This window comes from Phallusia mammillata, chromosome 8 (genome assembly GCF_965637545.1).
Source record: "Phallusia mammillata chromosome 8, kaPhaMamm4.hap1.1, whole genome shotgun sequence".
NCBI lineage: Eukaryota > Metazoa > Chordata > Ascidiacea > Phlebobranchia > Ascidiidae > Phallusia > Phallusia mammillata.
The window spans coordinates 40080-57174 of NC_137259.1; the positions used below are offsets into that span (position 1 = coordinate 40080).

The 17095-nt window shown below is 36.0% G+C and overlaps 1 protein-coding gene across 1 annotated transcript; it reads right to left on the minus strand.

The window, feature by feature from the left end:
* Positions 1–694: 694 nt before the first annotated feature.
* Positions 695–14101, minus strand: LOC145204054 (uncharacterized). The gene is made up of 9 exons (XM_080076470.1): positions 14041–14101; positions 13474–13655; positions 13062–13247; positions 12248–12394; positions 11006–11091; positions 9010–9246; positions 7606–7738; positions 6752–7192; positions 695–4223 (listed from the first exon to the last, which is right to left on the minus strand). Coding segments are annotated over exons 1-6 (768 nt in total). The 5' UTR covers positions 14043–14101; the 3' UTR covers positions 695–4223; positions 6752–7192; positions 7606–7738; positions 9010–9081.
* Positions 14102–17095: the final 2994 nt, after the last annotated feature.

The window sequence follows — 17095 nt, forward strand, 5'->3', positions numbered from 1 at the left end:
TAAATAGCATCAATGTTTTTCTAATAATATCGCTGTACCACTCTTCAGTATGTCAACATTTTCATCATACCTGGTACAATGTGTTTTGCGGTCTGGCTCCAAAGTTTGAATTCAATCGACAAACGGCGTGCTTCTCCTTCATAAGCCGCTCGGTTTGCAAACGCTGATGATGATTGCTTGAAACCTCCATAACCTAAAGAAATGCAATCGATAAATAAATGTTACCCATAACAATGTCTTCAACTCTTCATCATACCCGACAATGTCTTTTAGCTATTCCGATAGCACAAGACCAAATTTACATGTTTTTAATTATTCATCTAATTTTAGTAATTTTGCACTTTTGTTTCCCTAATTTCCATACTTCCGCAATTTTGATAATTTTTCAGCATATTCCCAAATGCATGAAAATTTGAAATTATATGTGTATAAGTCACTCATACCGTTCGCTTACACCACTAACCTTTTTCGCGCCCCAAACCTCACCCCATAAAACAAAAGCTATGATGTTTTGAAACCTCTGTATTGCGAGTTGGTTTTGTTTCGTTTGCGTGATTGTCACCTTTGTTTTTAATACTTTTGTATTTTCCTGCTTAGCGCCCAGTGTGCTTCCTTTTGTGCGATGTCCATTTGAATCTTTTCATTTTCAAGTAGAAATTAACGAGTTCGACTTCTCTCAAGTTTCTCATATGCGTCATTGGAAAGTGGATGATGCTCCACAAAACAGTTTCCGTCGTGTTCTCGTATGAAATATGGTACAGCGTTTTTACAGATAAAAAGAAGAAATAAATAACAACGAAAAGAAATAAGAAATAAAAGAGTTAATGAAAGACGTGTATCGACACCCACATAATCCAATTAAACCCTATTTTGTGCGCAATTAGGAACCACCATTAGTGTTTAAACAAGACCAGATTACTCGGTTTACAAACAAAAGGATGTAGCCTACACACGACAGTTAAAAATACAAGACAAGAGTTTACTGTCAAACCATTACAAAGACGTACACAAAATTAATAGCATCAATGTATTACTGACAATCAGTGCGGGATTAAGGGTCTGCTGGCCTGTAGGCACATGTTATAAGTGGCCCGAAAATCAGGGTTCCCAACTAAAAAAATAGAATTATCAGTGTTGCCAAATCAAAAAAGTGGCCTGGATTTTTGACCGGCCTGTAGGCACGTGCCTACTTTGCCTAATGGTTAATCCGGCACTGCTGACAATATCGCTATTACCACTCAATAGTAGTGCAATGATCATTTTCATCATACGTGAAACAATGTGTTTTGTGGCCTGGCTTCATATTTGGCATTCAATCGACAAACGGCGTGCTTCGCAACTGCTTAGTTTCAAAAGAAGTGTCTCGTTCTGTTTAGCAGCTCGGTGCTTAAAACGTCATTGTGCTCGATAAATAAATGTTACCTAAAACAATGTGTTGAACATAGCAGACAATTATTTTATTCTCAGTAATCCACCAGCTATACCGATATCACAAGACCAAATTTGAACCCCGCCATTTTGTTAATTTTTTCATATGTTACGAAATGTCTAAACGTGCAATATGTGTAGCCTATAAGTCACTCAAGACGGTTCGCTTAAACCTGTCTGTCATTGGTCAAACCTAATGTTGTTCTACGTTCAAAATTGAGGTTGTTTGCAGGCAATTTTTCCTCATATGGAATATTTGACATATATTTTAACAAAATTTAAAAGGTGTCTTGCAAAATGCGTTCTGCTGTAAACGCGCAAAGGGTGCGTCGTGGAGTTAACGGGACAGAAAAGAGTTAGCTCTTGGATCCAACATGGTACCCTGCTGGTTAAAAAAAAACTCTGCAACAGTTTTAAAAATAAAGTTGTTCTGCATTCAAAATTGAGGTTGTTTGAAGCTAATTTTTCCACATGAGAAAATTTTTACATAAAAATTGAAAAAAGGGACTTACTAAAAGCGTTCTGCTGTAAAAACGCGTAAAGGGTGTGTCGTAAAGTCAACGGGACAAAAAAAAGTTCTAGGCTCAACATTGAATCCTTCTAGTAAAAAGTTTACCTCCTGGACAGTTGGTGATCACAACCGTTTTAGCCTAATTTTTGCGTGTTATAACGCTGACAGTTATGATTTCTGCTAATGATCAAAATATGTAAATAAAAAGATCTTACAGTAGGACAATACTCTGCATAGCATTTTTTTGGCTAAATTTCATTTTTTTTGGGATAAATTTCATTAAAATGCTCTATACGTTATAATTAAATTTTTTCAATTATTGTTTTGTTTTGGAATTGTGTCTTGCATTAATTTACAATTTTACATAGTAACTGAAATATCGTGGTAAAGCTTTTGTAATTGGGGGAAATTATTCTGCCAGAATGACACTGGTCATTTTTTCGCAAGTTTGTTTATGAACAGATGATTGATGGCGAAAGGATATATTTTCACAATGGTATAATTAAATTGTTTCGCTTACTATTTTCTGTGATCGAATATTAACTAAATTTTAGGTTTCACTGAGGCATAAAATTAGTTTTTTAAATCACTTTGGCAACAAAAGGTTGCATCATATTTTCATTCTTGTGCCAATGGAACGTTACTTTCATATCATGGTTTGAAAATTGGCAAAATGTTTAAAACTAAACACTGATATCAGATTTGCCAAACTCATGAAATATTACGTCACATTAGTTAGATTCAGAAATCTTTACAAACAAATTTTCACACATATGTTCGAAACATAGGCGTCGATTTTTTAGCATAGATTTTCTTTTCTGGGGTGGCAAAATTTGGTCAGGTAGTTTCTTACGTAATCAAACCACACTACGATACACGTTAAGGTTTGTAGATGGCATTTCGCGGATATTGGCAGGGTATAAACACGTACATTATACTCTGTGCGCAATCTTGCTTAACTTGGGCGCAACTAAGAAAGTCATGTCATAAATCGTCCGTCTAGTTGTGTAGTTATGATGTCACAATGCGTAAGTGATGTAATCACAGCAGTGTACTGGTTCGTGGCGAGAAAAGTGTATCTCGTGCTGAGTAGCGTTATTTAACCGAAGTAGTGTGGTTCAGAAGGTAACACAACGCAGAAAACGCAACGTGGCATGTGACACACCAGCAGAGATCTGTAAATTAATCTTACATGTTCAATTTTGCAAAGGTTTTGAATCGGCACGAAAATTTGCGCACATGGATGGCCGCTGCAATTAAATTTTCCGTGCATGGAAATGGAACACTCTATGTAACAATATAATCCCCAACCGCTAATAAACATCCAAAACACATAAAAACGTGAAATTTTGCCATTGTTACGTCTTGTTCAGACTTGCTCTGGACAAGCAAACTTGACGAAAATCACTGAAGCGAGTAGCGCAAAATGGGTTTTCCCCATGCGTTGTTTCAAAAACAACAAAAGACATCATTTCACATAGCTTGCTTTGCACATGCTCGAAATATACCGACCATTCGAAAGAGCGCATGTAAATGAAATAAACGCATATCTTTAATGCACGTGTATAAATTCGGCCAGGTAATTTCTGGGGTGGCAGCATAGCTATTTTATAATGGCTGCCACCCCAGAGATTTTTAGTGGGGTGGCCGCCACCCCTACCACCCCGGGAATCGACGCCTATGGTTCGAAACTCTAAATATGCAATTATTGCCCAAGTTCATGCTGCATTTAAAAATAACAGATTTTTGTTGGTACCACTTTGCATGAATTTGTCATTTGAAGCGTGACCGAATTTCCAAACAAAATCGACAAAATTCACAATTAGGGTCTTGACAAATAAAACATTTTGTTAGCCATCAACATGTGTTTTACGGATTCGATTGATCTAATGTTGGAATCAATCTCTACCTGTCTTATCAAGTTAAAACGTAAACACACTTGAAACAAACAAATAACACAAAACAACACTGACCAAGGTAAAAAAAACATTGTTCAAGACATGCAACTGATTTTGTGCACAAAACAAAACACACAAACAATTGTCCAGTGCAAAATTACATTTTTTTTAGAAAATATTCACTTGGAAATACCGGTATTGTCCAGTATATCTTCTTTGAGTTGCTGAAACTAAGAATGGAAATGAAAAATATTTTCCATTCTCAGTTATTTAAGAACATGAATAGTGAATGGTGATTGTCTGTACATGAATGGTGATTGTCTGTTGAACAGGAACTGTTGAAGTGTCCAATAATGTTCAGTTCAAACACATGTCTTCTCTTCGTTCTGCAGAACACAACTTGTATTAACACTATTTTAGCAATATTACTGTCTGTCAAAAACACACAACAGATAGGTTTGAGAAATTTTAATGACTGAAGTTGCAGCTTACAAATGTAACTTGTCCAAACTATTTTATGCATACACTTGCTCATGAAGATTTGTTACCAGGTCAAACATAAACAACACAGTATTATATGCTAGTTGCAAGAAACAAAAAATGTGTACCCTTTAAGCACAATCAAAAATAATTGGAATGATTTCATGGCAAAAAAAAGTTGATTAACTCATTGTCATGATGACAAATCAGTAAAAAAACACTTTTATGGCAAAACGCTTTCAAGTTTAAGGTCCTAAGACAAAAACAAGCAGGTCATGTACCTTATCAGTCACAAGTAAAATAATTCATCAGAAATATCAATCGTCTAAAACCACGTCCCAAATCTGTTTCCTATGCTTCTTCAAATAGCTGTGAAAGTCATTATTTGGCCGATTAAGGCAAATTTTTGAATACTAAACGAGTAAACTACTGCAAACAATTGTTTGAAATTTCAGCGCATTAGGGCTTGTATTTCTGGCCTAACACCAAAAAAGATTATTTCGGGATTTAAGGGGTGACGATTACTTCAGGGTTAAAGGGGTAAAAAATGGGTAAATTCAATAAAAAATTAGAAAATTATTTAGAATACCTTACATTGCACCAACCAACAAAGCATGAAACTCTTAGATCATCTACTTTCCAACCAACAAAGCATGAAACTCTTAGATCATGTACTTTAGTCAGTACAGCCGTTTTCAAAATTTTACATTTTGGGGGCTTGTGGGTGAACCGCTGGATCATTTGGGGTCAAACTTTAAGAGGATCAGGTTTTAAACAATAGCTAACATCTGTGTAAATTTGAATAAATTTAAAGCACTCTTTCTTGACCAAACGCGTTTGACAAACCAGCGTTAGACAGAAATGAATATTTCAGGGTTTAAGGGGTAAAAATGGGTAAATCCTGTTAAAAGTTAGAAAATTCTTTAGAAAACCTCACATTGCACCAACCAACAGAGCACATAACTCCTAGATGATGTACTTTAGTCAGTACAGCCGTTTTAAATTTTTTACATTTTGGGGGCCTGCGGGTGAACCGCGGGGTCAAACTTCAGGAGGATCAAATTTGGATTATTAACTAACATCGCTGAAAATTTGAATAAATTTGGAGCACTCTTTCTTGACCAAACGCTTTTCACAAACCAGTGTTAGACAGAAAAAAAGAAATATCACTGTTACTCACAATATCACTGTTAAAACATTGTGTTTATGCAACTATTACCAAATGACCTATACATAAGTTCATGATCAAATGCTAAAATTTATCCTTCCTAATCAAACTAGCTATTATCAAATCAAGTATATATATATATATATATTGTTTATGCACAAGCAAAACTTATGTTAAATCTACACTACAAAATCAACCTTTGAACCTTGCAACCGTGGTTTTATGTGATAAAAACAAATGTCTTTTAATCGAATATAGTCGAATAATGCCAATATAGAAAATATTCCCAAGCAAAAACAAAATAAGAAAATAATGGCATTTTTAAAAATATTTGCTAAGACAATATTCTTTGGAAATATAAACAGATTGTCAGGTTTGACTCAATTAATAAACAACATAATCTACGTCAGGGGTGGGCAAACTACGGCCTGCGAGCCGCATGCGGCCCAGCAAAGGAGTTCATGCAGCCCCCCAAATGTTAGTAAATTTTAAAGAGAAAGATGCCGAGCAACGCTGAATAGTATTATAAGCACAGAGTTTTAAAAAATACCGAGGGTGCGACTTGCCAATACCTATACCATGTGCCGATACCTATACCATGTGCAGTATCTGTACCCATACCATACTTAGGAACTAAACACAGATACTTTTTACATGCTTTAGCCTGTTGTTTCTTCCACGTAATTATGCAAACTGTCACTTGACACAATTTCTTCGTTTGATAAAAGTAAAAGCGATTCATGTTTTCAAGTACAGCCCACTGTGCACTGTTGACGCCAAAACTTTGGTCACTTTGGATCAAGTTTAGGTCATTACAGTATATTGCAAACGAAAAAAAAGGCCTTCGGAATCGTTAACACCCGCACAACACCTAAAGATGGATACTAAAAGTGGCTCGCATTGTTTAATGTTGGCGCAAGGAATTTATTAGCGAAAAAATGTGCTTGTTTAATGCTTGGTTATTTTGAAACAATTACAATTGTAGCGTTTTAACCAATGTTTGCCCAATCAAGTTTGTCCAATCAAGAACTTATACACCAAATAGGCTACAAATACAAAGTAGAAATAGCATAAACAGCATTAAATGGTGCTGAAAACATAGTGGTTTATATCAACATGGGTTGGCCTTCCTTGAATCAAAACATACTAATATTGCAACAACACAAAACACTTGACAACATGCTATAAAAAAATACATATCAAACAGTTTGAACTAGTTGGTACACATACTAATTATAGTATGTTTACCAACTTGTTTTAACCCACCTTGGTAAGTGAAAGTGTAAAGTTCAGGTTGCAAGCAGCTGTTTGAAGTTTGTGCGTTTGAAACATGGAAACATGCCATAAATCCAACGAAGGTTTTGTGGATTTGCCAGCTTATCTAAACATAAATTCACTCTACAGCCTCTCACAGAAAATATGTCATAAATCCAATGAAGGTTTTGTGGATTTGCCAGCTTATCTAAACATAAATTCAACTCTACAGCCTCTCACAGAAAATATGTCATAAATCCAATGAAGGCTTTGTGGATTTGCCAGCTTATCTAAACATAAATTCACTCTACAGCCTCTCACAGAAAATATGTCATAAATCCAATGAAGGTTTTGTGGATTTGCCAGCTTATCTAAACATAAATTCAACTTTACAGCCTCTCACAGAAAATATGTCATAAATCCAATGAAGGTTTTGTGGATTTGCCAGCTTATCTAAACATAAACATTTAGTTACACCTTGACCCGTATTTAACAATCAACAAGTAAAGTCTTCTCACAGAAAATGTAATTTGTCAATAATATGCTCTAAATCAGTGGTTATCGACAAGGGCGGAATTAAAAAACTTCAGGGGGGAATTTACTTTTATTTATACATGTGAACATACACTTATAACCTGTAAAGTTGATAAAAGACCCAATTTTAAATTATCTTTGTATGGTTAAGCATTTACTATGTAGTTGATTAGGGAGGAATAAAAATGTTTTGAATTGTTAAGGAATTCGTTAAAAAAGTTGGGTACCACTGACTTAATGCACTGAGGAGAAAAACTAAGCTTTTACAAATGCTAAACTAAGTTAGTTACCTAAACACATCTAAATTTCCACAGTTACGTTAAGTTATTTACCTGTTCGAACACAACAACACCATTGTAAGGGTCGGACAAACTTTCAGCCATGCAAATTTCCCAAAAGCTGATCGAGTCGAGCAGACAAGTAGCGGGGATTCACAGACTGAAAGTTGGACAGGATCAAGCGGGTCTGAAGTAAAAATATTGTGCTCAACAAATTTAGCTCTTCCAGCAGTCTTTATTGTAATATGCTGCTGTCTGTTGATACATTATGCCTGGCAGCAACAGTTTGTTTATGAAATATTGTGTTGAACACATGTAGGTGTGGTTTTTCTGTACATAACCTGATAAATTTTTGTCTGTGGGGAGTTTTTAATACTTTCAAATTGTTTTAAATCAGCTTTTTCAAGATAGCAGTAGACTTCTCTGGCTATTTGATAAAATTAGTTTGGTGGTTTGAATAAAACATCAGATTACATTTGTGAGGTAAAATGACTGAGATGCCCGGATCTAAATCATATTAAGGATTCGGCCATTGTGAACCAGTTTCCTGTGTGGTTTATGCCTAGTTGTGGCATCTAACGGAATAGGCGAGGCTTGGTTTTTCAGTCTGTTACTCCCAATGAACTGGAGTGCTGTTAGATGGTCACTGGCGTAGAGTACGGGGGTGCGGGGGTGCCGCGCACCCCCGGCCTTAACCTTTGTATAGCGTCAAAATCGCATCTTTGTTCAAGTTACGTCGGTTAATTAAAACGTGTTTTCAGCTAAACAAATGCGCTTGCATTCACGCCATTGATCGAACAGACGTCGGTTGAAACGTAACAATTGTAATTGTTTCGCAATAAATTAGCATTTTAATGCAACATAGACATGACTTATAGACTAACGTTTTAGTATTATTTGTCGCAATAACTCTCTGCAATAAAAAATAAATATAAAAATAGTTAATATATTGTTTCCTAAGCCGAGTTTAATGTCCGTTTGCAAAGCTCTGCAACGGCCTAAACTTGTTCCAAGGTGACCTAAGTTTAGGCGGCAATATTACATAGTCGCCTATATTTAAAACGTGAATTGCTTTACTTTTATTCCCCGCCGTAACACGTTACTTTAAAATTAATCGTTGTTAATTGCTGATTCGGCAAATCGTCCTTTTGTTACATCAGCCGTTTTCGGATGCACAGCAAACGTTCCAATCGAACCCACAGAAATTGCGCCAAGTGACTATTTGCAAATTAATGTGATAGAAACTACATGCTAAAGCACGTAAAAGGTGAACCGTTACTTGGTCATATACGGGTACAGATACTGTACGTGTATAGGCATCGTTTTTGGAAGATCAAACGGCGCACCCCCGGTATTTTTTTGAAACTCTACGCCTATGTAGATGGTCATGTATTGACTTGATGCTTTTACACTAAGTTGGTCATTTACTCTTTTGTTAAAACATCATCCACAACTTACTGGTTGTGACAAAGATCCGTGCAAGAGGTCCGACAGTTTTTCCAGCATGAAGTCTTGCAGTGAATTGATATCTCATCCCCGGTAACAAGCTGCTGAGTTGGACGGAAGTAAAACTTCATGCCAGTTCAACTTTTTGTCGATGTCTGTCATCACTGAGCTACCAGATTTTTTCACCGAGATTTCCTCTAACTTTGCTGTTAAACTTTCACCATTAGATGGTGCAGGTTGGTAAACAATCTACAAAAAAATTTGAGGTTATCATTTGCTGTTACTGTACCCCTTTTAATGATACATTTTCTGACATGGTCACTGAAGTCATTTTGCTGGGTAAATTGGGGTGTAAAAAAAACGGCAAAAACCTTTCTAGACTAGAAGGGTGGCTTAGCACATTTTGTCATTGCACATACACTATAACCTATTTTAAAACATTCATATATTTCCTATGCTTATTTTATATTGGGTCCCACATTATCCACCGTCTTTTATAACCTTAGTCGTTTCTGCAGGCAAAAACTCATGGGTCCCCACACATGTCAAGTTGAAAATAATGCATTTTAAGAGATAACCATGTGAAAGTTTGGTGTTGTAAGGTAAAACACAGTGATCAGCACCGGGCTTAAATAATAATACTATGCAACCACAATAATTCAATCAATAGTACTGCAAAATTTGAGCCCAATCCGCCAATCTTTAAAATTTTGACCACTAGAGGAGATTTGAGCAACAGCTGTTAACAGTTCTGATGTCATAGGGCTGTTAACAACCCCCAACTGCCATTGCACAAAAACATCCACCAAGCAACCAACAAACACAAGTAACATACAACTGGTTGCCCTTGTAACACTATTGGGCCACAGAAATCTTTCGTTTGTGGTGTCCAGTAACATACAAATACGTTTTACACTTTGGGGGCTAGTGGGGTAAATGTTGGGCCTACAGGGTTGAACACAACAATCAACACCTCTAAATGGCCTCTTCTTCAAGCTATCCAAATTTTTGCCAATTCAGACACTGTTTAAAAACTCACCCATTTTAAGGGGTTAACAGGGTAAATACTGGGGTTATCAACACAAACAAAGTGAGAAGCACATCTACATAACTATATTTACCATATGTGTAAATTTCATCCAAATCCATTAAACATTTGATGGCAAAACGAGTCGGACAAACATTGGGGGGTAAAAAAAACATTTTAGGGGGCTAGCGGGGTAAGTACTGGGGTTATCAACACAAACAAAGTGGGATGCACATCTAAATAACTATATCTACCATCTGTGTAAATTTCATCCAAATTCATCAAACATTTGATGGAAAAACGAGTCGGACAAACTTTGGGTGAAAAAAAACATTTTAGGGGGCTAGTGGGGTAAATAGTGGGGTTATCAACACAAACAAAGTGGGATGCACATCTACATAACTATATCTATCATCTGTGTAAGTTTGATCTAAATCCATCAAACATTTGATGGAAAAACTAGTCAGACAAACTTTGGGAAGAAAAAAAAAGAAAGAAAAAAAGAGAAAAAAACAAACAATTTGAGTAAAATCAATATGTGTCCCCTTCAGGGAAGGGGACCTATAATTAATGTTTGCTAACAATATGTTGTTTGCATGCGTGACAGTGTTAAAGCAATATTGACCACATTAGGTAAATTCCTTATCAACTCTTAAGGAATGCCAAAACTTGATTACTTTTATCCACTCCCAGTTCTAGCTATGTCAATATTAAACGCTTACCGATTTTTTAAACAAATTCCTCACTTAGCAATTCAAAACATTTTCATTCCTCCCTAATAGACTATATTGTAGATGTTAAACCATACAAAACATTTAAAAAGGGGTATTTTATCAACTTTACCAGACATAAGCCTGGAGTGTATATTTACAAACCACATGTAAAAAAAAAAAAATTCCTCCCCTAAAGTTTTTAAATTCCTCCCAGGTTGGGAACCACTAGACTAAGTGTGACATCTTGCAATGAAATAAATTATTTTACCTCAATATTGTCCACAAATGTTGGAATTCTTCCCCAAGCAAGCATCACAGAATCATTAGATGAAGACTTCACTCGGAAACGGCTTACTGCAAAATATTTTGCATTTTAAGTTAACAGCAAATAAACCTACTTCAGTGCTTCTTAACTGGTTCACCCTTCAAAGTTATCTAAGAAGCCCGAAAAATTAATCTATATGATATGATATTATTTACAATACATTGCAACAAGAAAAACACAGATAGGTTTAGGTGCACTGAAAGCTTCAGTTTAAACAATGCTTTACAACATTGCAACTGTATTTGCAAAACAACTTCCAAACCTTGGATGGATCCTAAAAAACAAACTACAATAAATACACTGACATGTATAGTGGATAAAATATTGCTTAACAGCCAAACCATATAATCATCACTACAATTATGAAGTCTACATGTAGTTTATGTAGTAAGTGTTAGCTTGAAGATAGCAGTTTTATTGCAGAACCACACATGGTTTGATGTTGTATTGTAACATGCTTTGTTTATAGTTTAAAACAGTGGTCTAGAAAAGTTTAACACAAAGGTGGGCAACCTTTTTGTGCATGGGCCAAAAAGTAGTGATATTTCGAAGCCGGGCCACACCCATGGTCATGCAACAACATAGGAGTGTCGCTAAACTCCTCATCACTAACAACCATTCCCCAATTAGGTTGGGCCTCGTTCCTTCCAAGGTCACCTGACATTGACCTCCAGAACCCCAATCAGACATCCACTGGAGGGCGGGAGCTGTAAGATATACAAACTTCAGCAACATTCCAGCTTTCAAAAATCGAAAATAAATCTTTATGCAAATGTAATAGGACAAAGACATTTTGCCCTTACATGTAGATCACCTTCAGGATAAACAACACTTTAAGTGCAACAAACTATAATATATACAAACTTCAGCAAAAAGCCTTTTCAAAAATCTTAAATAAAACTTTGTGTCATTGTAATAAGGACAGTTCGAAGTAACATGTAGATCAGGATTAACAACACATCAAGTGCATAGTGCAACACACAAACAGACAGAGGCAAAAATCATCGGCATGAAGTTTCAACAAAATGCAAAGTGGCCCTATGGTTGTTGTTTTTAGTCTATGAAAAAGTTGAAACAATCTGCATCAAAATATCTAACAAAACAGTGGAAAGTAACTTTCCCGCCGCAAATGATATGGTCCGAATAAAAGCTGCAACGAAACTTTTGTTCATACATTAAAATTACACTGGGTTGGCACTATACCACTAGATGGAGCGCTTGTGGTTGGTAAGGGTTGAAGTTGCTCACTCCGAGGTGCAATGAGATTAACAGGAAGGAAGGGAGTGTTTGGAGTTTGGGGGAGCGTGATTGTGTTGATGATCGGATCAACAACTGCAGACAAAACACAAAATTAATAAGAACCTGTATATATTGGGGGTTGCGACCACAGAGCATTGTTAGATTAAATAAACTGATTAAACAAGCTCAGACGATATAATGGACAAATTTTGAGAACAAAACATTAAAACCATGTTATTTCCATGTGTTTACATCAACATACTCATTGTAGTACATGTATTTCCGATTTCCTATAGTGGATCTTATACTTACAATAGTGATGAAAACCATAATAAGGATTATGTAGACTACAAAAGTTTGGCTTGGCAGCAGCAGAGCAATGTATGCCTTTTTCTGACAACTAATGAAGCTTCAAATAAAGGGTTTGCCAACCCCTGGCATGCGTAGCAAGATTGGCACTCAAGGTGATTTTTCATGACAAATCTGTCTGCTGTCTCCTGATGTCAGCTGACACAAACCATTATTACTCAGAAAAACGTTGGCACACAAAGTCATTACCATGTGTAAATATCAAAGGACATAGCGTGGTGTTAACTCGTTCTTACTACGCCCCTATTTTTTGGAGTTTTTATAGTTGTTTGGCCATAGTGATTGAAAACAGCATACAGGATCATGCAGACTACATGATTTCAGATTGGCAGCAAAAAAAATGTAGGCCATACTCACACTTTTCTGGCAACTGATAAAACTTTAAACCAACCTTCAAACTGGTCAGTTGCAAATACACTTGTAGTGGTTTGTATAGTTGGCCGATCTGGTGGCAAAATTGGTCTTCTACTGGCGACTGGTTCCACTCGTTCCATGTAACCACTTCCCGAGCCTTCCATGGGATGCAGAAGTTGCTTCGGACAATCCTCTGGAAATCTCCACTGGAAGGACAGAGCAACTGGGATAGAAATCATATTTTAACACTATCTACACTTGGGGTAGCAAAGAGTTTTTATGTATATAATGTGAAATATGTTTTTTTCTAATGAGAAATATGTTTTTTCTAATGTGAAATATGTTTCTCAAAATTTGTAAACCACAAAAAAGAGTGTTCACATAATGCATGCTTTGTTATATTTTATGTTGACAGAAGTGTTAATTTAACTTTCAGGTGAAAAACTTACACTTCTCAATGACAGCAAAACTGTATGCTGGCTCTCTGAAGCAGTTCCGTAAAAACCTCGCTTCACTAAACTGGAATCGGATTCCTATTGTCTGCATTCTCTCCTGCCATCCGATTTGTTGGAAGTACATCGTTCGTGATGACAAACTTGATTCAGCAACATTCAAACATGCATTCCATACCCTAGAAAAAAACAACATTATCATACAAGTGAGATGCACAAAACACAATTTGCATTAGTAGAGATGACTTGCAAAAGTCTTTTATCCTGTAATCTAAAAACAAATTTTTCACATGTTAGGTAAGAAATAAGCTGCTGACCATGACACTTGGTTTACAGCCACAAAATAATGTTTAAACAAATGGCATAGTTGGAATAAATGGGAGAACACTTTCCACCATATTGAAATAATACTTTATTATTGTGAGATAAATAATGTGATGATAACAAGATTGTTGAGCACATTCTCAGATTTTCACTTTTTGTCTTCCAGACAACTATTATACGCTTTACTTACATCAAGTCAATCGAGCTCTTCTGGCAGCAATAGCTTATATTTTTACTTACATCAAGTTCTGTAAGGGGGCAATCGTGGGGAAACCCCATTTTAAGTTGCCAAGCCCCAGTGGGTTGTAGATCGGGGAGTTCAAGTTTTATCTCAGCTCCTATCGCCCAAGTGTTGGTGAACTTTAAGATTGGGGTCATACCTTCAAACATAAAAAATGTTTATTAGAGCAGTGCATACAACCTTGTTCACTGAAGGGCTGGACATAATCAAACTATTTCAATCACAGGCTACACTGTTCTACAGTTCAAAATCCAATGTTCTAAATTGACTGTTCTTCAACATAAATGTTTATTAGCACAATTCATGCAACCTACTTCAATGAACATAATCAAACTAGTTAGATGACAAGCTGCACTATTACACATAAGTAAAACAACAAAGTACAAAGATTAAAACAGTATTTAGGTTGAATAAAATAAACTCATCAACTTACAATGTACACAGTTGATACCAAAAACATTATCAGGACAAGTGCAAAGATAGTTGAACCCTTCCACACTGTTGCACTGACCATTGTTCTCACACGGTGATGATGAGCAAGCTGCAATTTAAAAAATAAGATGAATTGTTGACAAAAGGAAACTCCAATAAATTACACTTTCATCACTTGGATGAGTTCAAAGTATCCACACAAAGCTATTTAGAAGACCCATATTAGTTATTTTCTACAGACAATGTTAGGAATAAAAAAATTTTAAGCAGTATTTTTTTAAGTTTGCACAAATTATACCAAGCTAGGACTCTCTAGCCTTTGAAAAAAATCCATAGCCCAGTAAATTAAAAGGCAACAATTATGTCGTTTACAAGTCAAGCAAGTTATTGGTGATGCTGTGTGGTCAAACAGTTAACAAATACACACATCCAATAACGTACAAATCATACATTCATACAATGTAATGGAAAAAGTCAACTTCATGTTAATCAGTTTACCATTAAGTTGAGAAGCTGTGTTAATTGCAAAAACTTGTCGTGCAATTTCTTGTGGGTCGAGCGCAACCAGAGATTGCCCTGAATTTATGCTTTCTATGTAAAGAATCCCCGCTGCTGCCGATTGAAGCGAAGTTGTGAAGAATGTGAGATTGGTTGCCAACAAAATTTTTCCTGCAAGATAAGAGGCAAAAGTAAAAAATCCAAGTAAACAATAAAGTGATTGTTAGTTGTTAGTTTTATTAACTGACTGCTAGTTGTCTTAAAACCAAAATACTTCTTTAATCAAAACATGTAAACAAAGCCTTAATGGCTTTAATAAAAAACAAATCGCCAGCAATGCAAAAAAACATGTTTATTTTATTAAACAGTTTTTAACAACAGAGATTGTCGAAACGTCTGAACGATGTATATATTCTATATACACCAGTATCTTGGCAGTAATGTTTATGAATAAATTACTTTTCAAGTCTGTATATAGTGTTCCTATGAATATGTTTTATTTGAATATATTACATTCAGTGCCGCAATAAGCGGAAAATTGAGGGGGCAGGCAACGAACTACCAACTTTCCCAAAAACGAGTGTATTGCTAAGTGCGTATCATAGATTGGTCGAATGGTCCGATGCGCTTTTCCACTCATAATCTAAAAAAACTGGGATTCGTCCTTGGATTGTACGGCTTCGAATGCCATGAAAAAGTAACACTTGTAAGTCACAAAGTCCATTGTGATAGTATATTGACGTTTTAATCTAAGGCATTGTTTCATAACAAATAAACTCGTTCGACTGGGTGTTTACATGTTAATCTTTCAATCTGTCTACTAAGTTCCAACAAAGATTGTTGTTGCGGTTATTTAGGTTGTTGTATAAATACACTGCAGAAACTTCGTTTTTACCATCGCAATACATGCCGATGAAGCGATTTACTGCTGTGCCGGCGCCTTGTCCTGTCATTTGAAAGTAATTTTTAGCTTTGATGCGAACGAACATGTTTTCGGCGCTGTACGAGAGCCGTTATACGCAATAACGCTGATAGAAAAGGGACCTGGCATGACGACGAACCTGCCCCCCCTAGTTGCGCCCATGATTACAATGCTGGAAATTTGGTTTTTATTCCAGCTACTATTTAAGTCCATGTCTTGTGTACCTAAAAAAGCCTTAATGGAAACAATGAATGCAAAATATTTACACAAGAAACCCTCACACAATTAGAAGCAGATTCTATTTTGTGGCAAGCAGCATTTAAATATTTGGTGGCATTAAAACACAAAAACATGGAAGTGCACCCTACCTAGTGTCCACAAGATGTCCGCTGTCATCCGGTCCACAAAGATAGCTCCAGTTAATTCATGTGCATTGTTGCTAGGCGACCCGAAAAATTCCGCACTGTTGAGGGGGAGTCGGACATGAGCTGGAAAAAAGTGGTTTATTAATGTTATGGATGCAAAAAATCTGGAAATGTGGATAATTAAAGTTTGCTACAGAAATTTTTTATCGAGATGCATTCTCAGTTGCTAAGATGAAACACAAATTGATATAGTTGCAACATGGCAAAATAGTTTGTGAGCAACATTTAATTGTTCAACAAGGAAAACAATCAAATATCACTCATAGAAAAACACAATACACAATTTTTTACAATAGTTTCAGCAACAAGTTACAAAAAATCTTAATAGAAAATATTTTAATACACTCCAATGACATGAGAATATTACTATGCAGCCATTTTTGTGAAACAAAGTACAAACAACATTCAATAGATACACAGTAAACATTTTACTCTCTTACCTATCTCTGTCGTGCAACTTCTTGGGTAATCCGTTCCATACCCAACCATATAACTAACTCCGCTGTCTTTCCCAATAACCTCTGATATATGTTGTTTTACCATGGCCTGGTAGCTTGATGCTTGATTGAGATCTAATGTTTCTTCGGCTGTTAGTGTGCACAAAAATGCTGTGTTCGCTGAAAAAATATATAAGTATATATAATTGATCTATATTTTAGCTATGCTAGTTCATGTTTATTTTGTAAAGCACAAAACAGAACACGACAAATTTTGATGCCCGAAATATATCGGGCTACAAACAAATGCGGTTTTTGCTCAACCAATTTGTAAAACTTT